At 44.2% G+C, this 23,278-nt stretch overlaps 1 protein-coding gene across 2 annotated transcripts in view; it reads left to right on the top strand.

The window, feature by feature from the left end:
* ROBO4 (roundabout guidance receptor 4) overlaps positions 1 to 16,691 on the top strand; it is a 969,314-nt gene extending 952,623 nt beyond the window's left edge. For both annotated transcript variants that reach the window (XM_069614539.1, XM_069614540.1), the window contains exon 20: positions 12,991 to 16,691. In XM_069614539.1, the coding sequence (XP_069470640.1) occupies positions 12,991 to 13,112 (122 nt within the window). In that variant the 3' untranslated portion in view covers positions 13,113 to 16,691. The remainder of the gene's footprint in view (positions 1 to 12,990) is intronic.
* Positions 16,692 to 23,278: the final 6,587 nt, after the last annotated feature.

A 23,278-nucleotide genomic window follows, 5' to 3' on the forward strand; every position in this document is an offset into this window, starting at 1 on the left:
TCAGAATATATAGTCACTCTTTTGTCAAAGCTTTCCTTCAACGCCAAGATCAGTGCAACCAATTCTGCTGCTTGAGCAGAGTAATGTTGTGGTAGTTGTACGCATTTCACCGCCACACACACCAATTCCTCTGTCATTTTTACCACTGCTGCCCCAGTTCTCCTTATCCCATCACTTTGGTCTATTGTTGATGACCCATCTGCTTTCTCTCTCCCTCTCCCCTGCTGAACAGCTAATAAATTCTTCACTAAACTGCACTGATCCTGCAACTGGACCACTCTAAACGGCCTTCGGTCCTGGGCCCAGCCACTGATCCCCTGGAACCCCTCTGCACTGCGGGACTGTCTCTGTATCCCTACAGCCCCCCCCTTCCCCAGCACTTGTTCTGCACTTACCTTGCACTTGCCACCAGCTGGCCCTTTTTTTTTATTTATTACTTTACGCCACTTACCTTACTGCACTTCCCCCCCTCCCCTTCCCCTTGCACTTTTCCCCCTCCCCCACCCCTGCACTTGCGCGATCTGAATGACACCTGGCCTAGTAGGATCGTTTGTTATGTCTCCCCTTGTTCCTCCCCTCCCTGCCTCGTCGCGCCTTGAAACACCTGTGTATAGGCGCGTTACAAATACCATATCATATCATAACAAGAGATCTCCTCCATTTAGCGCGTCCTCTTCAACTTTCCTAGTACATGAGTACATTTCGGTAGTCTGCGTACAATCATGTGCATAGTCGCCTTCCTCAATGATTTCTGCTATAAACCTTGCAGGATTAACTTTGCTGCATCTAACAATTAATAATTCTGGTCTAGATAAGATGATCTCATAACCTGACGCCCTCTGCGTGGTTAGTGTGGACTTAGGCTTGTTCAATATTGCAAATAGTGCATGTTCCACAAATAGTGTGGTTGGGCACCCCATTGTAATTGATGATGCTTTCTCTACCGCAAAGGTAGCTGCGGCGAGACCTTGTTCGCAAGGGAAATGTCCTAACATTACAGGATCCAAGTGACCGCTGTAAAATGCTACTGGTTTGTAACCCATGCTTGTTTTTTGAGCCAACACTGCTTTCATTACTGCTGAGTCACAATGTGAAAATATAAAGAATTGTCGTTCATAATCTGGGGTGGCCAGTACCGGAGCAGTTGATATTGCATCTTTCAGTTCATCAAAGGCCTCTTTCATTTCCATTGTCCACCCCAATTTTTTCTCCCCTTTGTTAGCTTCTCTTAATGCCTCAAGTAGGGGTCCTATGTATGAGCTGTAATCAAATACCCATGCTCTACAGTAGTTGCACAGTCCCAGGAACTGCTGCAGTTCCCTCACTGTTTGTGGCAACAGCGTTTTTGATATGGCCTGTGCTCTTTGTGGTGCAATCTTTCTTCCGTATTGGGATATGAGCTGACCAATGTATAGTACCTGTTCCTGACAGTACTGTAACTTTTCTTTGTCTACTTTGTAACCCTTTTCAGCCAATATTGTCAGCATCTTCAAGGAGTCCTCTCTGCATTTTTTTCGCTTGTGCTGCAAATTATTATATCGTCAACATACTGCAACACTGTGCTTTCCAATTCAATGTTTCCCAAGTCCATCTGTATTACTCTGTTGAAAATTGAGGGTGACTCACAGTACCCTTGTGGCAGTCTGGTGTGTTTCCATTTTGTGTTTCTGTACGTGAAGCTTGTTAGATCTTGTGAGTCTGGATGCAGGGGTATTGAGAAAAAGGCATTTTTGAGGTCAATCACTGTAAATCGTGATGCCTCTGCTGGAATGCCAAACAATATTGTGGCCGGTTTTGCTGCTATGGGGTATTCTGCTTCCACTATGTTGTTCAAGGGCCTGAGGTCCTGGATGAAACGCCAAGACCCTCCTTTAGCTTTGCGCACTGGATATATGGCTGTGTTACATGGTGATTCTGATGGTACCAATATGCCATTATTTATAAGGGCCGTTATTGTTTCATATATGCCCTCGTCTGCCTCTTTTGATAGTGGGTATTGCTTCACTCTAGGGAGTATTGCACCTTTTTTCAATTTTATTCTTACTCCCCCTATACTCTTTATGCACCCCACGTCATAGGGACTAGTAGTCCATAATGATGTTGGGACTTTTGCCATATCCTCCTCAAAGAAGGGAACTGGGGTGGATGTGGGTGCTTCAAGTGCCATTGCAATTTTCTGTGCCACTTGTTTGTATGTCACTCTTAGCCATATCTCTACACTCATCATAAATACCATTTCACCTTCTTCCTTTTCTTCTGAAAAGAGCTCCTCGTCTGACACCTGGGTGAGCCTGCATCCCTCAGCTAGGGCTATCACTGCCCTCCATGCTCTTCCTTCCCTGTCTTGGGCATGTACTGCGATATAATCAGCAGTTGCTATAATGCTCTCCATGCTCACTGAAATCACCTTTCCTTCTGGTTCATTGGCTGGTGTTTCTGGTCTAAACAAATAAGCTGTTGGCCTACTCCAGATCTTTCCTTCTATTCCTGGCATCCATGCGAATGCCATGTCTGTTCCGTACTGGAACAGTTCGCCATATACTGGCTCAGCCCTAATCACTGTCTGTCCACAGTATGCTTGCATAATTTGGCGTGCAGTGAGCATGTTTATTCCAGGAGTGGAGCAAATTATGCCGTCCTCCGTAAAGGAGATCGTCATATTCAACCTGCTCATTATGTCTCTCCCAAGTATGTTTACTGGTGAGTCCTTAGAATATAAAAGCGGGACGGACATGTCATAATCCCCTATCGATAAGGGAATGCTATCAGTAAAGGGAACCAACCCCCTAGCCCCTGAGAATCCTTGGGTGTTCATGGCCTCACCTGACATCTTAAATTTAGCTTCCCTTATGCAAGACCGGGTCGCCCCGGTGTCGACAAGGAATGATAATTTTTTGTCACCTATCGTTACCTCTTTGCGTGGTTCCTCCGCACTATTAGGTGTTACCGACAGGATGGGACACACCAAGGCCGTCTGTGGGCTGTCCTATTGTGGGTATAATGATTGACCACTTCCTGTGTAAGGGTTGTGTCCCAGGACCGTCACCCTTCCCAGTTGTGTTTGCTATAGTTGTGTATTGGTAGAGGTTATTTTATGGTCTTGAATTTGGGCAGGTTGCTGTACTTGCTGCACTTGACGTTGTTGTGTTATCGCTACCTGTTGTTGTGGTAGTGAATATGTCTGTGGCTGTTGTTGTGTTACTAGTTGTTGGTGCACGTTTCCCGGTTGCAGTGCCTGCTGTTGTTGGATGCCCTGCTGTTCCCTTGTAGGCCCTTGTTGTCCCTGTTCTCCCCATGCTGGTGTGTCGGGTCTCATTCTACATGTGCGTGACATGTGCCCTAGTAATCCACAAATCCAACATACTGGTGGTTCCCTGTTCTTCCATGGAAAGCTCCCTGAATTGTCCTGGTATACTGGTTGCCCGGTGGGGTAGAAATTTCTGAATCCTCCCCCTTGCTGTTGTGTGTTATAGCCGTATCCCCTCCCCCTCATCATGCCTCCCCTTCCCCTGTTATAATTATAATATCCAGCTCCTGGCGTTGAGTATCCTCCTCCCATGTTAGTCGTGTATGGTTGGGGTGGTGGCAGCTGTTGTGCTACAATCTGTGATGATTGTATTTGGGAGGGATCTTGTGCAGCCACTACTTGTGTGGGGTTTGGAGTCATTGTTGTAGGTGTAGTTATTAGTGCACCTTCCATCGTGTATTTAGTAAGTTTTTTCTGTACCAATTTAGCCTCTTCCGCTTTTCTATCCTCTTCCTTCTGTTTCATCTTTTCTTGCCATGTCCTACAATGATGTACTATCGTCAGTTGTATTTCTGGCCATGCTTTTGCTTCCATCCCCACTACCTTCTTCAGTTGTTTCTGAACTGCTTCTGGGAGCCCTTGTATTAGTATATGATAGAATATTGATGGTGTTTTGTCCCATTGTTCTCTAGTTTCCATACGCCACTTCTCTTGAATTTCCTGGATATAATCAACAGGATCTTCGTTCTCACGCATCTTGCGTGATGTAATTGCTCCTATGTCTGATGTGTCTGGGTACTCTACCCTCAGTGCTTGCCATAATGCATGTCTGCAGTTTGCGAATGGTGCCCCATCGTGTGATGTGTTTGTTATTGTGACCCCGGGGAAGCCTGCTCTCTTCCAGATGTCATCTGCTGTATCCCCCAATATTGATATTAGAAGGCCCTTTACATCCCCTACTGCCAGTTTCTGTCCTGCGGTGTGTTTTTCCATTTCATACATCCATTTTCCCACACCTCCACTTAATGATGGGAGCCTGCACTTTATATTTTCCTTGTCTGCATGCTTCCAAGGGACGTATTGTGGTCTAACCCCTCCCCTCTCCAGAAGTGGCATTAAGTTGTGTCCTGTTTGACCCCCTGGGTTCCCCAAAGTCGAGTCCGTGTATCCCTCCTCTTCTTCCGTGTCGTCTACATCGTCAATTGTGTCCATATTTCCCCTGCTCGTAACTGTTTCTCCTCCATCTCTTCCCCTTCTTTTATCATTTCCTTTATTTGATGTGGGCGTGTGTATTCGTTCTTCCTGCCTGCGTCCAGGGAGATCTCTAAGCCTGCCTGCATAGGGTGTGAGTTTGTGACGGGCGGGTGCGGGTGTAGGTGGGCATGTTGCACGGGATGAGTGTGAGGTGGTGGGGCATGTTGGACGGGATGATGAGGGTGTAGCTGCACGTGTCTGCCTTCCCGCCATTCCTTGCTCTTCCCCCTCACTTCCCTCCAGTTCTTCCTTTCTCCTGCAGGCCCATGGTGATTCTCTATTTGTCTGGGTGATGTATAATTTATCTAGGCTTTCCCTTTCACTATTTCCTTCTTCCTTCTCCATTCCTTCTTCTTCCTCACTACAAAAGTTATCAAGGAGTGACAACCCCCAATCTGTCTTTTTCCCCCTAATCGTTACTGTTTTTAAGTCTATTAGATCCGTTCCTCCCATTTCTTCTTTACCAATTGCTCCCCTTTGTGCTGATGTTGTTGCTACTTCTGTGTCTCTTGTCGGGGGGAAATTCTCCCGGGGTCTGCTGGGCCGTCCGCGGACCCCCAGGCAGGGAGGCCCCAACTCCTCCCGCGTATCCCAAAAATGAGACGAAGCACAGGCAAGAAGCAAGGTGGTTCTGCTGTTTATTAAACAACGGCAGGGATGGGTCAAGGATCGTACGCGTCCGTCCTGACTCTCGAAATTCGTGGGGCTCGCAGGCCCTTTTTGCCTCAGTATGACGCGCTACTCGTGTCACCTGGGAAAGTTAGCAAAAAACCTATCGTCACTCTGGATTGGTTCCTCGAGTGGTAGGGTTAGTATAGCATACGTATAGAGAACGCTGTTAGTGGTTAAGGGTCAGTCAGGTGGTATACTTGGGTTGTCCCTTCTATTAGATACATGAAAATTGTTACATGAAGACCCCTGATGATTGGCTAATGTTAATGGCGACAGTGATGAGTGCCCCATGTTCTGATTGGTCCACTCGCGAGCCCCACAGCCTGGGACCATCGTTGTTCCCAGCTTGCGGTGCACCTGCCATTTGCAACAATGTGTAACTATGTGTTTGTGCAGACAATGCGTGGATTTGTTCATATGCTTGAGAGCAGACTACTCCCACCGCCGCAGGTGTCCATTGAGTCGCTTCATGGTTGCTGCCTGTGTCTCAAAACGTGGGACCCAGGCGCCTCCTCCCTTCTGGGTCTGGCACCCTGTTAGGTTTGGCTTGGTCACGTGAGGAGAGACCATGGTTGAGGCAGAATTCTGCACATTTAATGTTGCATTTTCCACTGTGTGTCTGGCTTAGTTTGCAGGTGTGACCTTGGCTTCGGCTTGTAGTATGCGAGTTTGCAACATTGCTCCCTTGGCTGTCTGTTCTCGCCAGGCTCATTCTGCAGGGTCAGCAATTGTACTCTTGCTCGTTCAATGTTCGTGGAGGCTCTTGCTTGCGGCCTACTTGGGCCTGGTGCATAGGTGGGGATGTTTGATGCACGGCACTTTAAGTTACGGTATCATATTGCTTTATCCCCAGTATCATGTCTTCGTTATATTTCTCATCGCAATGCATGGGTTAGGAGAAGCGTCAGTAAGCATTTTAGATGAGTTCGTTGTGCGTCTTGCGTTTCTGCGTTTTGAAAAACCTATGTGAAAAATAATAAAGATGCGCGTCAGTGGGTGTGTCCGTCACCTACTTCATAGCACTGAATATGTTCTTCGTGTGGATTGGTGTGGGAGTGTCCAGTGTGCCTGTTTGCACGGGTGTTCTAACCGTTGGCTAGGTCGTCATGGCATCTCTAACGATGTGTTTATTTACTGTTGAATGGTTCAGTCGAGTTCATCCATGCCGCAGGTGTCGGCTTGGGCAGGGCAGGCTGGTGGGCAGGCTGGTGGGCACATCCGTATGTTCCTGTACCAGGGTATTTGGTCGTCTGGTTGATAGGCAAACTCCTCTCGTGGCGGGTGTTTGGGCCGCGATCCTCTAGGCCAGGGGCGTGAGGGGATTGGTGGGAATCTTTTGTCCCATTCTCCCACTTCAAGGTAGCTGAATCACCATGCCAAATAAACATGATGTCGTCAATGCAACGCTTCCAGTCAATGCTATATGGCTCAAAGGGATTGTTACTGAAAATATAATTATTTTCAAAGTCTGCCATGTAAATATTTTCTAGGCTAGGAGCAAAGACTGCCACCATTGCCGTGACCTTGATTTGCAGGAACAAATACTTGCCAAAGGCAAAAATGTTTTCGTATAGAGCGATGCGTAGCAGCTCCATTAAAAAGATAGTAGGGACCTCATGGGGTTGTGGACACTGGTTAAGAGTGTTCAACCACATCCAGCGCATCTTCCTGGGGGATGTTGTTAAACAATGCGGTTATATCGCAAATAACCAAAATATCTGTTGAGCTATCAAATGAATATCCTTCCAACTATTGGATGGTGGCCATGGTGACCTTCACATGCGACCGCATACTTGTAACTAGGGGTTGTTAGAAGTAATCCAGATATTTGCCACAGGGTTTAAGGACAGACCCACATAAAGAAACAATGGGGTGTCCTGCTGATATTTGGGAATTATGGGGAGTGCGTGCAAGACCGCGGTTCGCACATCCCTAGGGGTCAAGAGCATTGCTTCCTGGCATGATCAGAAACCACCTTCCACTCATGCCATACATAGTTCCTGCAGTCTAAACATAATGGAATCCATAGGATCTATTCTGATGGAAGTATAATGGGAGGAATTCATCAATAGGGCATTGACCATGTTGACATATTTGGAGGTGTCCATTAACACGATATCTCCACGTTTGTCGGCAGATTTTATTGTCAGTTCTCAACATTCTTAGAGTTGTTTAAGAGTCTGTTTTTCTCTTAGACCTAAATTGTTGTGATGGTGGCGAGAACCTGAAGAAATGGTTCTGGACAAACCACTAAGAACCATTCTTTCAAAAACAAGAATTTCTGAATGAGTTTCTTTATCAGAAGGTGTAAATTCTACGGTGGACAAAACAGGGTAAAAGGAGTATGTGTTGGCCCTGTGCTATCGATTAAAAATGCAGCCAATCTAATCTTCCAGAAAAAGCCACGTAACTCTAATTCTACCCATCTATGTTGGTATATTGTGTAGAGACAAAATTCAAACCCTGTGTTAACACACTGGTCTATGCAGGGGTGAGCTGATATGAGTAGAGATTGAAAATGGGAAGACTGCCTAACAGGGATAGTTCCATCATCACGTGTCTAGGGTGGTGGAATAAACCTGGTTCTGTTGATTCGGTCTGCCCTGTCCGGTCTGCTTCTGCACTTCTGTCCTGTCTTGTATGGATGTTTGGTGTCCTGAAGCCCGAACATTGTCCCAAAAAAGGCCTGGAAGATGTAGAAGTGGAAACCCAGCATATACATGCTTTCCTGGGTCATGGTGACTGATTTGGACTTGGACAGCAGTCCCCTGCTCTGCTGGCCATAAAAGGACCAACTGTTATGAAACCACCTGTGCTTACATGATTGCCTTGGTCACTGTGACCACAGGTGCCAGTGATTTCCACTTGCACACTAATTCCCTGTTCTGGTGTCCCAAAGAAGACCACCTGGTGCTTTGAAACACAATTCCGATGTATAAGCAGATAACAAATGCGCAATAAATAAAAATATAAATAAAATAAAACATTGGTATTTATAAGATTGCCTTGGTCATGGGGATCAAAGGTGCCAGTAAGTTGGAGATGGACAGATATCCCTGTCGTCATTCAATGTGAATGAATCCTTTCACAAACAGTGATGATAACAACTGTTCAAGCAAAGGGTTATATTTCTGAATTTGTAACTAGTACTTCCATCTCATTGGGAACCTTTTTTTATGTTCAAGATGGTCAACACTACAAATACTCTATATATAAATAAGTTAGAGGTTCAATTGTCCCACCTCTGATGCTTTGGTAGGACATCAAGTCTTGGCTTTTAAGGCTCTTCCCTCATTTGGGTGTCTTCGTATCTGGCTGATTACTCCCTTTATATTTTCTGGAACAATTGGACTTATTTTTCCATTGCACAAGTGCAGGTTTCCGGCAATGGTTTGCCTTGATCTGCTCCACTTCGCACTCTTCTCATCCTCTCTCTTCAAACTCATAATCCCCTTAGGAATCCTCTATCATCTTTTGTTGTTGCTGATACTCCAATTCTCCTCTCCATAATTGGAAGGCATTGCTTTTCCCAATGCTCAACTCTTCCAATACTGCGACAATCCTTCTCCAGGCCTCTAATGCACGCATATTGACCACTCGTCTAAGTGCTTCCCTCCTGACTTCTCAATTTGCACGCAATCTGGAGGTTCTCAGCAATATGAAACTTCAACACTGAATTTGCTCCACTGCTATAACTATGAGACTTAACCTCCTGAACAGCCACACAATTCATCCCCTTTTCACCAATTACACTACCATAACATTCTTCACCATTGTGGTTCTAGAGCAGACTGGATTACTTCAACAGCCTCAACATGGGACTCCCCTTCTACTCCTTTGCTCTCAACAAGGGACTGAAATTTGCTCTCTCTACCTCTACAATTTCCGACAAACTCACTCACGTCCACGGCCTCCTTTATGCATGGTGGCTGGGAATTCAAACTTGCTCCCTATAAACATGATTGTGTCCATTTATGGGGTCACCCACTCCGCTACCTGGGTGACTCTGTCTCCCAATAGCAGTGTCCTTGCACTTTATGCACCCAAGCTCTCTTCAACCTAATGTTTCCTCCATTTACCAATGTTGTGTCTTTCACCCCTCTGGTTCCCCTTTGCTGGGACATCACACCCCTGAAATCAAGATTGCCCTTCAGAAGAACCTTTTCTCCTAGGTGGGGGCCCACAGAATCGCCCGCCTTCACACGTATGCAACCATACACCATTGCCAATGATAGATCGCACAGCACCGTTGCCATTAAAATGCAGCTATCCCCCATGACAGCAATTTGGTCTAGCAGGACACATAATGAGTTCTACTACTCTTGCATACTCTCTTGTCATCTTTAAAGCACCCATCCACTTGCCAGCACGATATGGGTGCCAGCGCGATATGGGTAGCGATATGGGTAGCGATATGAGTAGCTAGTAGGGACCTGGCCACCCCTACGCAGCTTTGCTTTGGCCAAAATGCACACATAACTTCCACACTCCTCTGATGAATTTTCTCAAACCTTGGACTTGCCAAAGGGATAAAGGCGCTATATAAATGACAAACTACTTACTTTCTACTGCCCCCTTACCACAATAACTACTGGATTACTTATCAATATGTATCTGTTAATATCAAAGATGTATTTATAGTATGCCATATGCTGTCCCTTTTTATTGTTTCACCCCACCACCTGATTAATGTATTAAGTAGAATACAACATGATACCAGACTATGCCATTGCAGCTAAAACGCCAACCATGCACACCTACACCCAATAGTCATCACTGTAACTTCACTTCCAGATCAGAACCACACAGCAAGGCAGTATGGGTATGCAAAGTAGCTGAAAAACTTGCTTTTTGGCAGATAGGAGGAAATTATCATTCCTTTATGAGACACAGCTACATCAAAGCATGGCTGACAGCTCTCAGGAATGCAACAAGCAACCACGTTTGTGTTGCACACTCATTGAAGCTCATCAGTGCAGTGTTAGTGGGTGTCCTTCAGATTTGAACATTAGGGCACTGCAATAGTGATGATGAACAATCAACTGCGAGATCATGGATTTGCCTGGTTTGAGGAAACCGGAAGTAGCAGCGATGACAACAATAGATATATTGAGAGAGGATGCGAGTGCAGAGCAATATAGTAAGAATCAGGACATTTTGTGAAACGTTGCTGAAATGGGGCATCGGGGGAAATCGTAGATTGGTTAAATCAGACTAGTGGGCGCCAAGACAGCGTTCCGGAATCGAATGTTCCATCCGGTAATCTCAACCAGGTGCTTCCTCGTCGCCAATGTTAAATAGTGGATTGGCCCTGGGTCCCCCTCCGAAATGATGCCCCCGCCCCCATACTTCGTAAGAATACTCAGAGACAGGTCTCCTCGCAATGGAGCCCCGGCCGCAACTGCAGGCACGGGCCCCCTTTATTCAGAGGCGCATGCGCGGCCTCGTTCCGGACTGCGCTGTCGCCCATCACATCGTAACAGGCGGGTCCACATCATCAAAATCTTGGATGGAAGGCGCCCTGATGAAATTTTAAGAAAAAGGGTTGTAAAACACCTGGCAATAGGATTGCTCAAGCTATCAATAAGGCCCGTGTACACTGCTTCTAGGCAAAGTATTTTTCATTTTCAACAAATAAATACAAATGAATGATGGACCTGAACTTTCACCTGTAAACATGAAGTTCTGGTTTCATTTCATGAACAAAACGCAATTTCACTAAAAAAGGACCCTGTGAGAAAGCATTGTTGGGTTTAAATGTCCAAATAGTGAATATATTTGTCTTTAATAAAACAATTTGTATTTTTAGAAAAGCCCTTTTTTCTTTTGGGGAAAAAAATTCAAAATAATTATTTATAACAAATTCCATCTTGTGAACAATATTTTTTTGGAGCATATGATACATTTTTCTTCACATTGCAGTTTTTACACAAATCAATTGGTTTTCAGAAACAAATACTTATTTGTCACAGGCAGATGCATCCGTGTTTGTGGAACGTTGTGATTTGAAACTCGCAAGTCACATTTTGGGCTAAAAACCTCCAAATTCAGTTTTGGAAGAAATACTAACCGAGGCCCAGACAACCCATTCCTGCTTTATTTTATTGTTCGTGCATCTCCTGCCAGTCGCATGCATATAAGTACTGCCCCTAAAATAGGAACTATCTGGTGACAGAGGTGGCAACCCCGCCATCTGTCACGTGCATCTGTATGTTAAGGGGGGATTGATCAGCAGCCTTTAAAGCCTCAGTAAAAGCCATGAACGTCTCTTTGCATTTGCAGGTGGGGGTAGAGGAAGTGGTGATGGTTAAATCCCCCAATTTGACCCCCATTCGCAAATAACACTTGACTGCAGGAGGCAATGGGCTGGCAATCCCGGGGGCTTGCCGCCTGGGCCTCCGACTATTTATAGGTGTTATACAAGCATCCAAAACTCACATAGGCATTGCTTTGAGTGGCTGTCGGGTGTGCATTATCAGCGGAAATTCATTTCCCATTAATACCCTTTTAAAAATAATAATAGGAACACATTAATGTGCCTGGTGTGCAACAAGGCACAGCAGTTGCAAAGGAAGCGGCAGCAGGAACTGGCACATCCTAGAGCGCATCCCTTCATGTCCCAGGGATGATCTCCATGGATCCACGAATATGCACCTTCTGCAGGTGGGCGCAGTGTTCCTGGAAAAAGGCATGTTCACAGACAGTCTGATTAATAATAATAATAATAATAATAATAATAATAATAATAATAATAATTTAGCATTTATATAGCACTACAAACCCTCTGGTATATGAGCGCTGCTTATTATTACCCACAGTGGGTGGTGCTCATGTATTCGAACCTGCGTCAGCAGGCTCTGCACAGATGTCAAAGCGAGGGCTCTACTCGCTGTGCTATCGGACCGGGGATTACACCTACACGTACAATGTAGCAATTGCTGCAAGTTGCATGCACACTTGGCACATGCAAGCATAAGAACATTTACTGTGCACCTGGGTCTACGCTAGATTTGGTTAGGCACATTTCAATATTGTACCATAACTTGCTCTAAACCTATTTAAAAGAGATGCAGAGTTTTCACAATTCCAATATTGCTGTGTCAGGTCCCATCTGCATCTTTGCTCTTGAGGATTAACTATGTTTTGGAACATCTGAAATGTTGATTCATGAAAAGTTGCAAGGCCTTTTAAGAGCCATGCAATCAGATATGGAAATGACCACATTCATGATGAATGACCACATGAGGAAATATTTTAGCACATGTACAGGCCAAGAGAGGCCGAGATGTTTGCAAATCACAACTGCTTGCCCATTTAGAACTGAGCTAAGGATGAAACAGGGTCTACAATCAAATCTTAAAGTGTGAGAAGGGAGAAAAGGGGATAGTACATGTGAAGTCATAGCAATGGTAAGTAGTTGGTGGACAGAGACAATGTGATGGAACAGTGCCCACCATGAGAGTGGACAATATTGTGTACTGAGCAGCAGAGATGCCTGGCAACCCATTTTCATTGACAATGTGTTATGCTTGATTTGATTAGGCAGTGATGAATTTAAGTTAAAACAAGTGAGAAAATGAACAATATCAAATCCTATTTCTGAACTTTTGCAAGACCTTGAAATTTAAGGATGCTTAAAGGTATGATCATATTGCATATTGCACCCTTAACCTACAGTTTATGCTTCTGTTCAGGAAGATACTTATATTCTAAATAACCAACATGTCCCTAATCTCTCTTAATTCCACTCTACATGAATGTGAATAATTTGCTTGGTGTATGACTGTGATTACATTGTGTTATCGTTGTCCTTATAGGTGATGTCGCAGGGAGTTACAGCCAACCACAGACAGTCTGCACTGCTGCACATGCCTCCTATGCCTTTAATCAAGGACCATCAGTGAAAGATGTCATCAGCAGGAAGAAGGCCCATGTATAGGGACTGTCACAATCCCGGTGAACACCGACAGTCAGAAAGCATTGATGGTGTGTTGAAGAATAATCTTCTTCAGCTGAAGAACCGAAAGCAATTGTAGACTGATTTCAGAAGCGCAACATCTGTTCTTCAAATAGCACCTGATTTCATATCATAAGCCATCGCCTGAAAGGGAACTGGCATGTAGCGTGTGTGGAGAGCTGGCACCAGCAAATAACGGTCCTTCTATATTGTTAACATTTGGTGTTGAATAAAAATAGTTCTCATGCTAAACATGCTATATGCAACATTGCTGAACTTACTGGGCTGTTGCAGTGAGGTACATGTTCAACCGTTCAGTGCCATCTATATGAGAAAATCCAGAAGAACAAAGAAATGGGTATGAATCCAAAAAGATAAAAATGCCAGCAATACATTCCTTTATAAATAGTCTGGGCCTTACTGTCAAATATCAGCACTGGAGCAAATGAGAAGATGCCCGCAGACATCTCAGCTTTGCAGGTGATCCCTTCTCCATGATTCACAAAGCATACAAACTGGAGCAAATCTGTAGCTGCATGAAGCACATGCATTTCACAAAGATTTGCTCAAGAGCCTCTCAGAGATGATCCCGGGATCTCCAGGTTTGCACCAGACTTAAGGTTTATGTATTAGGAAGTAAGGGAGCAGATCCAAATCTGAGTCACTCACAAGTGTGTCTGTTGATTAGCTGCGGGGCAAATCTCTGAGAATCAGGCCCTGAACCGGAGAACAAATTTGCTGTTTAGTGCAGACTGTACAATATTTCATTAAAAAAAGTTGAGTTTGCAGTTAGATGATAAATGCATGTTATCCTTATAAAATTGTTTAGGATTTTAATATTCTAACCTTATTGGGAGGGTGGATAATTGTGTTAGTGGCCATTCAGAAACATTATGTTTTTATTACACAATATCATACACATTTGTCCACTTTACAAAAGTACTTTCCTGTGGGCATTTTTTACTGGATTGATAGAAATATTTTAACAGCTTTTCTACAACCAGCCAATTTCCTCTGGAACAAAATAGAATCTTAAGCATTTTAATCCTAACCATGAACAGAATTAGTCTCATTACAGTTGAAATGTTTGGTAGGTTCAATTATAGTTGTCCTTACTATCCACTTAATTTTCCATTCTTTCAGAATCAGGGACATTCCGGCCTGTTGCACATTTTTTTTAAAAAAATAACTGGATTTTATTTTTTTATTAACATGATATTCCATTTCCAAGCATTTCTTCACAAAACCCCTTTCCACGATCAAGAAGATGAGTCCAAAAGAACTTCACTCATTGGGTAGAATTAGATACATTCATGAAAAGTATCTTGATACTCGTTTTCTGATAACCCTGAAATCCCAATACTTACTTTTAACAAGAACATTTTTCCCACCAAAATGAAGATGGAAATTTTTACTCCGTAAAGTGAATTCAGGATGAGAAGGAGTAGAATTGAACTGTGCCTTGATTGTAAAGATGGAAGAGAATACGTGCTTCTAAAGAATAACATGAGGAGAAAGCTGCTTTAACTACAAACATTTCTCTATAAAAAATGGATTTCGTCCAGATCTATTGAATGGGGGACTGGCTTCTTATGACACTCTAAGCTTTTGCTTAGGAATGTCATAGTGGAACAGATTTTTACAGTATTGTGTAATATTGGGCCATTCTTCATTATTTACTAGATCCTCCCAATAAAAGCAGATTTTAGAATGTGTAAAGGGCTTGAATGTCAAAAGCAGGCAGGTCGAGCACAGATTCATGGTGTCTGTGATTCCACACGATTTCTAATATTTCTATGAGTCTTTTCAATGTGTAGCCTTTCAAAGAGGACATATGGAACCCTAGTGGCGATTCCTTCCTATGAAGGTAAGCAAATGCTACACATCCTTCAAGTCAATGCCACCTTTATGGGATACAGTAGCAGCAGATCACTGAGGCACAAAAGTCTAGTCATCCAACCAGAACAATGTCAAGATGCGCCAGAGTGCTGAATGATGCTGTGGAAGTAGGTTTTCAGATCACACAATCATCCAATGAAATAACAACAGGGGGTATATTCCTGTACTATATACAACAATGTTTGAAGCATTAGATTGAAAACCGCCACTAAGAGGCTGAGGGCCATCTTTACAGAAACAATCAGAACTATGATGATAACAATCTTTGGCCACTGTAGAAAGAAGAGACCTTTGGAAAGAAAAATACCTCTGTCCACCAGTGTATGTTGCATCAGAGCTTGAGGCATGCACTTGAGGGATATTGTGTGGTAGGTGTAAAGAGAACATATGATCTATCTGCTTCTCTGTGACTAACCTCCTCAACCCGGTGAATCTCAACAGATGGGCGTAAATGTGTAATTTGCTCTCCATGCCAAACTTGCAAAGAGCACAGCTGATCATGTCCTTTTTCCTATGCATAAATCCTGGAAAGTAACCATCTTACACACATACACACAAACACATACATGCAGACACACACACACTTTCACATTGTTTGTTGCACCGTCAGCTTTAACATTGGACTATGCTAACTCCCATTTCAAACTATCATGACCTCCTGCCGCAGAACGCTGGAATTAACTTGCTCCATAGACCGCTCCTTGGCAGACAAAAGGACATACATTCGTGTGTGAGAGGACCCCTGCAATGGATTCTAGTGGCAAATAACAACCTCTTTCTTAGTAACCGACTCATACACATACTAGCAGCTTAAGTTGTATCCTGCCATTGAATAGTACTTTACTCTTAAACAATAGAATGGAATGGACTTGATTAACACTGTGGCCAGCCAAAGATCAGCTGACAGCCAGGAGGATGTGTCTTTACTTGCAATAGGTCTAGGGCTGGCAATGAGGCAGAGTACCAGAGCAGTCCACCCAATACAGCATGTGTAATGATAGATTTGTGACCAAGACTGTTTGGTTCATGCGCTGCATAATATAATGAGCTTGGGGTTTCACAAATTCTCCTTGCCTTCAATCCTAGGTTTTCAACCGTGCTATATGATTAGAGGCTGTTTATGTGACTAGACCTTTAGCAGGCATATAGACGGGCCATTACTGACCACCCTCATCTTACACCGTGCTAAATGATATCATATACTCAATATTCACATGTGAAAAGGTGATCACTCGATAAAGCTGCTATCAAGTTGGAATATCTCGATATTTTAATACAGAGCTCAAACAGATCAAGATGTACACACGTTTATGTCTAAAGTATTTTTCAGATTTTATTACATGTTTTAGAGGTGAAGATATTCTTCAGTTTGTTAAAAGTAAAACTTATGTTGGCATTTTAGGATCATATGCATAGTAGGACATTTATATATATATTTTTAGTATTTACTTTGTATGATGAAAGGTTTTTAATCCTGACCTATATCTAGCTAAAACTAACATTTTGTGGCCTTATTTTTGTACAGAAGTGGAGATGTTTCAAGAGATAATCACAATTTAAATTGGTAGTACTGTAGAAACATGAAAACTACTATTTACATTGTTGTGTCTTTAAGGCACATAAAACAATTTGGATATAAAATAAAATGTTGTTATTAATGTGTCTTGTAAACAGTGTCTCTTGTTTTCATACCCGATATTAAACAATTCCTGGATTGGAGGAGGGATTGAGCGACATGTGTTTGGTCATTAGAGTTAAATCCATTACAGCGAGTAATGGATTTGTGATGCACATGTGTGAAAATGTATTACATCCAAAAAGAAATATTTCCTGATGGGTCATATGGGATAAAACATATAAAGGCAATCTTTAAGTTCATGAGAATGAGTCACAGAATACTGGAACCCAATAACATTCAATAACTAAAGGATATATTGCTTTCTAGTTTACGATAAATAGATGTGTCCACACATCATCAATTATTTAACATATAATGCACAATAATTGACACACATGAAGATTTGGATGCAGTTGTATTTAGTAGTTTTCCAAGACAAATATGAATTATACTCATGTTGAATTTAGATAGCATTTACAGTATAATTATGGTATTACTAATTCATATTTAAACACACTTCTTAATCAAAGAAGGTTCATACAGTACAGGGGCTGGTTATACAATGTTTAAATATAAGGATATCAAAATATTTTGCAATGCAGTCAGAGAGCAAGAGAGAGATGGAGACACTGAGTTAGATAAAGAGTAACATTGGGTAAAAGAGGTGAGACAAAGAAGTAGAGGGGGGGCTGGAGTTAAGGTGGAGGGGACAGAAGGAGAGAGAGAGAAGAGCATTAAGGTGAGAGGTAGAAAGAGGTATGTGTGGCTAAGTGAGAAAGATAGAGAGATAGTGGGTCAAAATATGGAGAGGGAGAGTTGAGAGATAGTGAGAGCAAGAGAGAGGGAGAGGAATCAATTGTAGTGGCTAGGTCTGTGGTATTGACAGTTCAGTGAGGAGTTTCTGCACTTTACAGAATGTTCTAAAAACATTCACCTAGGTCAACATTTCCTGTTACCACCATTGGTCCAGTGATTAATAATGCAAAATGTGCAATAGAGGTCAGTAGGAGGGGGGCATTTTTAGGGGCTTGTACTTTCTTACAGTGAACAGTATGACCTAGGTGAGTAGCCCTTGGCACCCATGTGTAGTTAGCAGACCCTGGTAGGGACCATTCCAGCATGGTGACAGGGCATGCTTTCATTGATGTATGTGGACGTGTTAGGCTCTAGGGAATGGCATGCTTGTTCTGGTTCTTTTGGCAGCACTTCCTTCACCAGTGAGAGGACAGATCTGATGCATCTATGCCTTGCAATTGTCCAATACCAACTCATCTACTAAATGGATATTCATCTGTGCTAAACCTAATGGTGGCGTTGCAGGTAGGCACATTGATTGGCCCCTAAGCATTATCAAGCCTGTGTTTCTGTCACCGGAATGTTGCATTCTTCCAACAACTAATACGAGTGAATCTGGCATCTAATATTTGTTTCAGTGCATATCTTGGTCAACACATTTTTCAGAATCAAATTCTGGTGTCCCACTGCCCATGCTGATTGAGGATGATATGGGAGTTGAGAAATCTGTAATACTGTGACAAATCACTAGATGTCACTTCTTCCAAGGGGGAACCCCTTCTCATGAGGCCAGGGAGGTAAGATTGCTACCCGATAGCCCTCCTTGGGGTGGTGTAATGAGGGAGGATCTCACTGGGAGGGACTTCACCCCTAGAGAGAAGGACAACCATCTAAGGTGTAGCCCTTATAGGAACATCACACCCACACCCATTCTAGCCTCTTCTTCCTCTGCTAATCTCTTTGTAGAGACTAGGTCTATGCGTTGTTCAAAGTCCTGGAAAGTACTGAGATGAAGAAGAACATCAGGAAAATAGCTAACTCAAGTACTGGGACGATGTGGGACACAGAAGAAATGAAGAACCACGCTAAGAAGGAACTGCAGTGCTATAGACTTCTACATAGGTGTGGTCACACATACGCGATAAAAATCAAAGAAGGACTGCCAGAAAAGGAGACACAGACAACCAGGAGAAAAGACCGTGAAGCCCGGGAAGCACAAAGCCGATGTGAAAAAGGCAAGGAAGGAGCCGAGAGCAGTCCACTCCAAGAGTCAAGAAGAAAACGGGACTCCTTTACCCAACAGTGTACAGATGGTACTGGGAAGCTGGCAGATATGATGACACAAAGGCAGGAAGCTTTGTCCATGTCGTCACTCCAAGGGCAGGAGATTTGCAAGGCAAAGGAACCCAGATGCAGTGATGCCAATGTAATATTCTGAGCAGGCGAAGGACCCCAGAAGAACCATCCACACAACCCTGGTGCAGACAAGGTAACGGGAGAGGCGCTGGAACCGTTAGGGGGCAAAAGGTGCAGGCGGCACAAACCCTGTACCAGTATTATGAACAGAACCATTTCTTTGTGTCAGTACTTGGCAAGTGAGCCAGCCAAGGGGATATAAAGAGAGGGAAAGAAAAAACGGTGTCAAGGACCCAGCCAAAAAGAGTGTTGAAAGTCATCTTTTTGCAGCAGTACTTGGCAGGGGAGTGAACCAAATGGGCCAAGGCAAAGAAGAAGAGAAACAAGGGTTCAATACCCAACCCAAGGTAGTTATACAAATCATCTTCCTCGTGGCAGTAGTTGGCATTTAAGTGAACCAAGAGGGCCAAGCCAAAGAAGAAGAGAAACATGGGTCAAGGGCCCAATCCAAGATAACAGTACGAGTTGTCTCCCTCATGGCAGTACTTGGCAGGGAAGTGAACCAAGTGGGTCAAACCAAAGAAGAAGAGAGAAACCAGGATTGCAGACCCTCACAGCAGTCAGAGTTGGGTGCTGTAAGTATGAAAATGAATGCAGAAAGGAGGGGTGTTGCTAGGTCTGAAAAAGATCTGGGGCTTCTCTAATGTCGGGACTGTTGGGACTCGGGGCTAGATAGCCTTTTGGTTGTAGACCCTGATATTCTATCCGGGGTTACAACCAAAAGACCTGGGGCTATAGCCCCCTAAACCCTCCGCTAGCAACGCCTCTGCAGAAATGACTAGGAGAAGGTAATCATTCCCCCTGGTTGTAGGAGACTGTATCATAAATACCAGGAGAAGGGAGTCATTCTCCTGATAATGTGGACCGGGAGGAAGTTCCACTGAGACTGGAGAAGGCATTCCTTACCCTGGGCTAATTTGAGACTGAGACCAAACACCAGGAGAAGGGAGGCATTCTCCTGGCTTATGAAGTAACTTTTATTTTGGAACTTTGTGACCTGGGGAGGAATCGTCCCGCCAGGTCTATTTCTTTTTACTTTATTTTGAACTTTGTGACCTGGGGAAGGGAGTCATTCTGCCAGGTTGTTTAAGACTGAACGCCAGGAGAAGGGAGGCATTCTCCTGGCCCACCAAGGAGATATTCGGTGGAACTTGGACAATAGCTGAGAAGAAGGGAGGCATTCTCCTGGGATCAGTACTGTGCTTGCATATTCCTCAGTGACTGCCATTGTCTGTGTACCAATCTTGCTCCGTCCCTGGATTGCCTTGCCCGTTCCTCTGTGGGGTTTGATTTCATGTGTGCCGAATTCTCTGCTGCTTTAACAGATTGCAACTGCTTCTCCCCTTTCTAGATTCCACCTTTGACTTTTGGACTTCCGCCATTACCATTTAGTTTCATCCTTGTGCCGCTGAGGAGGTTCTTCCATTTTCTTTGATTCTGTGTCCTGCACCAGCAAAGGCAGCTTTTGTGTTATCACATCTGGGCCGTGGTGCTATCATGTGGGCCAATCCCTTTCTCGAAAATAATGACCAGTTAGTCTATGACTTTGATGCCCTTTTCGATGCTATGGGGAAGGTATTTGACACCAAGCTTCAGGGCCAAGCTACAGACCAAGAGCTACTGGAATTGAACCAGGGACGTAAAGATGTCCTGTCATACATTGCCTGATTCAACCTGTTGGCTGCTCACAACACATTTACAGAGGGCTTAAAGAAGAGTTAAAGGAGGGCCTAGCCATAATCAATATGTCACCTACTTCCTATCCCAAACTACTGGATCTGGTGTTACAGATCAACTCCTGCTAATCCCGCCAGGGACCACTCTATCTTCAACGCTTCCTGACCAAACACTCTCCTTCTAAACTCCTTCTTTCCTCTGGCACCAACTCCCTGTGTGTGAAGCTAAACAGAGAGTTGGTGATCGATCCCTCTCCTCGGCGGGCTCCCTTCTATGGAAAGCCTCCCTCCCCCTCTGCGTCTTGATCAGGACCTCCTCATGTTCTGAAAAAGCTTCAAGACCTTTCTCTTTACCTCTTCCTTCTCCTCCTCCTCCTCTCTTCCTTGCTAATCATACAGTAGCGTGACTGATGTGCAGGGCCCTTATGCATCTTCAGTACCCTGATCCCCCCTTCTCTCAACCCAGCCACTGCCTATTTACTGCACTTGTTTAGGCCTACCCTCCCCACAGGAGGTTGCACTTATATGTTTCCCTTCTTACCACTTCAGCCCAAGCACTTCTCCATGAGCACCACAGCACCTATCCCTTACCCCCTTCCCCTCTGCACTTGCACATTCAGATCACTCACAAGGCATGGTAGGTTCATCTACCCTCCCTTTCATTCTCATGATTTGTTTGTACTATTAATTCAATTATTTATCTTTGTTGTAATTCATTGACTACCTTCCCCTATCCCCAACCAGTTGCCCTGTGGGTGCTTTTGAAACAGTTTTGCTAATTGTATAAGCGCCTAACAAGTGATCAATAAATAAATAATCTGAAAGATGACAGGAACGTCATCTCTGGCATTGAGATCCTCGGTTTCATTCTCCAGTGTCGCTGGTTCTACCAAAACACACCCTAGTATTACAACTGGGGAAGAACCTATGCACATAGGTGGCTTATGCCAAAAAGTGAACACTTATAAAGGTTTGAGGAATCTTGTAATGCTGGAGTCTATTTTTGATGTCTGTTCCCCTGAGCTTAGACAGCACTTGGCTGATTCAAAGGAGATAGATCCTAAGAAACTAGCTAAGGCTGCTGACTTGTGGGTTGCCAACAAGGCCACTCACAAGGATTCTGGGGCAACTCAGAAAAAGGATGAGGGAAAACAGCCAAAGAAAGACAACAAAGAGAATTCCAATAATTCCAATCCAAAAGAGGGCCCCACACATAACCAGGGTAAGCCACAAGGAAAACCGAATCAGGCTAGTGTACCAAACCAGATTGAGGTTAGAGTTAACCCCCATTCCGGAGAGTATTTGCTACCTGACCATGTGAAAGGAGATCCCAGATGTAAGGGTAAACCTTCAGGGATCAACACTGTCTCCTTAGCCTTCTCCCAGGTGGATGAAGTACCTATGACCAGTGGAAACTTTCAGTTACTAGCTGATGAGCCCATGAGAGTCTCAGCTAGTGTTTCTTTAGTGTCCTTGGGTCTTTGGGAACAACAGAACTTAGATGTCTATAACTCAATCCCAGATAATACTAAAGAGTATTACAAAGATAGTGTTCTTGTGAATGGTCAGGAGACCCCTGCCATCAGAGACACTGGAGCCAGCATAACTGTGGTTGATGAATGTTTTTTCAAGGTGGAGGATGTTCCTAAGGCACCCAAACACTTAACCAAGTTAGCTGGAGGCCCTGTGCAAATGGTTCCCCAGTTACCAGCTCTCACCCAGTGTAATGACATGACTGTCAGGATACCTGTACGTGTGCAAAATAACGTACCTGGGAGGGTCCTGCTGGGTAATGACCTTAAATCTCTTGGAGTTGTGTCTGAACCCAAGGCCCCCCAGCAGAAGGAAGCAGGAACTCACAAGGTCTGCAAGGGAGAGAACCTTGAGATGCTCTCCTGGGGACATGATAGAGGAAGCTATCACCCCAGGTCCACAGGACTTACTTACTGCCATTGCAGGGCAAGAAAAGACAAAGGGGAGACCCAAGTCTGCCAGTAAGAAACCAGCATGCACTCCTGTGCCCAGAAGGACATCTCCGAGACTGTCCAAAGTCACATCTGTGACTCCCACACCAGCTTAGGCTGAGTGTGAGGTTCAACCCTGTATGCTCAAACTAGATACTGAGGAATCAGATCTAGAAGAGGATCTTACTTTGGTAGGAGATCTGGACCCTGTTGACCATCCTGAGCTGCAGTCTTTACTGGCAGAAGGTGGACCCAAGAGGGAAGATTTCAGTAAGGGACAAAGAGAATGTCCTACCTTGGAAGGTCTTCGCCAACAGGCAACTTCTCAGCTCAATGGGACTGAGCCTGGGAAGTATAGGTTGCACTGGGAAAATGGCCTCTTCTGCAGTGAACCAACTGAGTCAACCCCTGGAGACTGCAAACGACTTGTAGTACCTCTAGTGAACCGACTCCAGTTTCTGCAGTTAGCCCATGAGATACCTTTGGCTGGTCACTTAAGTTTTAAGAAGACCAAGGAAAGGCTCTCTCTTTACTTCTATTGGCATAAGTAGCCAAATTCAGCAGAAGCTGTCACACTTGCCAAACCTCTGGCAAGAATGGATCCAAGAATGTGGCACCCTTAGTGCCTCTCCCAGTGGTGGGAGGTCCTTTTGAGAGGATGGGGATTGAAATTGTTGGTCCTCTTGACCCTCCCACATCTTCAGGCAACAGGTTTATCCTGGTTGTAGTGGATCATGCCACTAGATTTCCTGAAGCCATACCTATGAGGACTGTTACAGC

This window comes from Ambystoma mexicanum, chromosome 9 (assembly GCF_040938575.1).
Source record: "Ambystoma mexicanum isolate Mex_15411 chromosome 9, UKY_AmexF1_1, whole genome shotgun sequence".
Lineage (NCBI taxonomy): Eukaryota > Metazoa > Chordata > Amphibia > Caudata > Ambystomatidae > Ambystoma > Ambystoma mexicanum.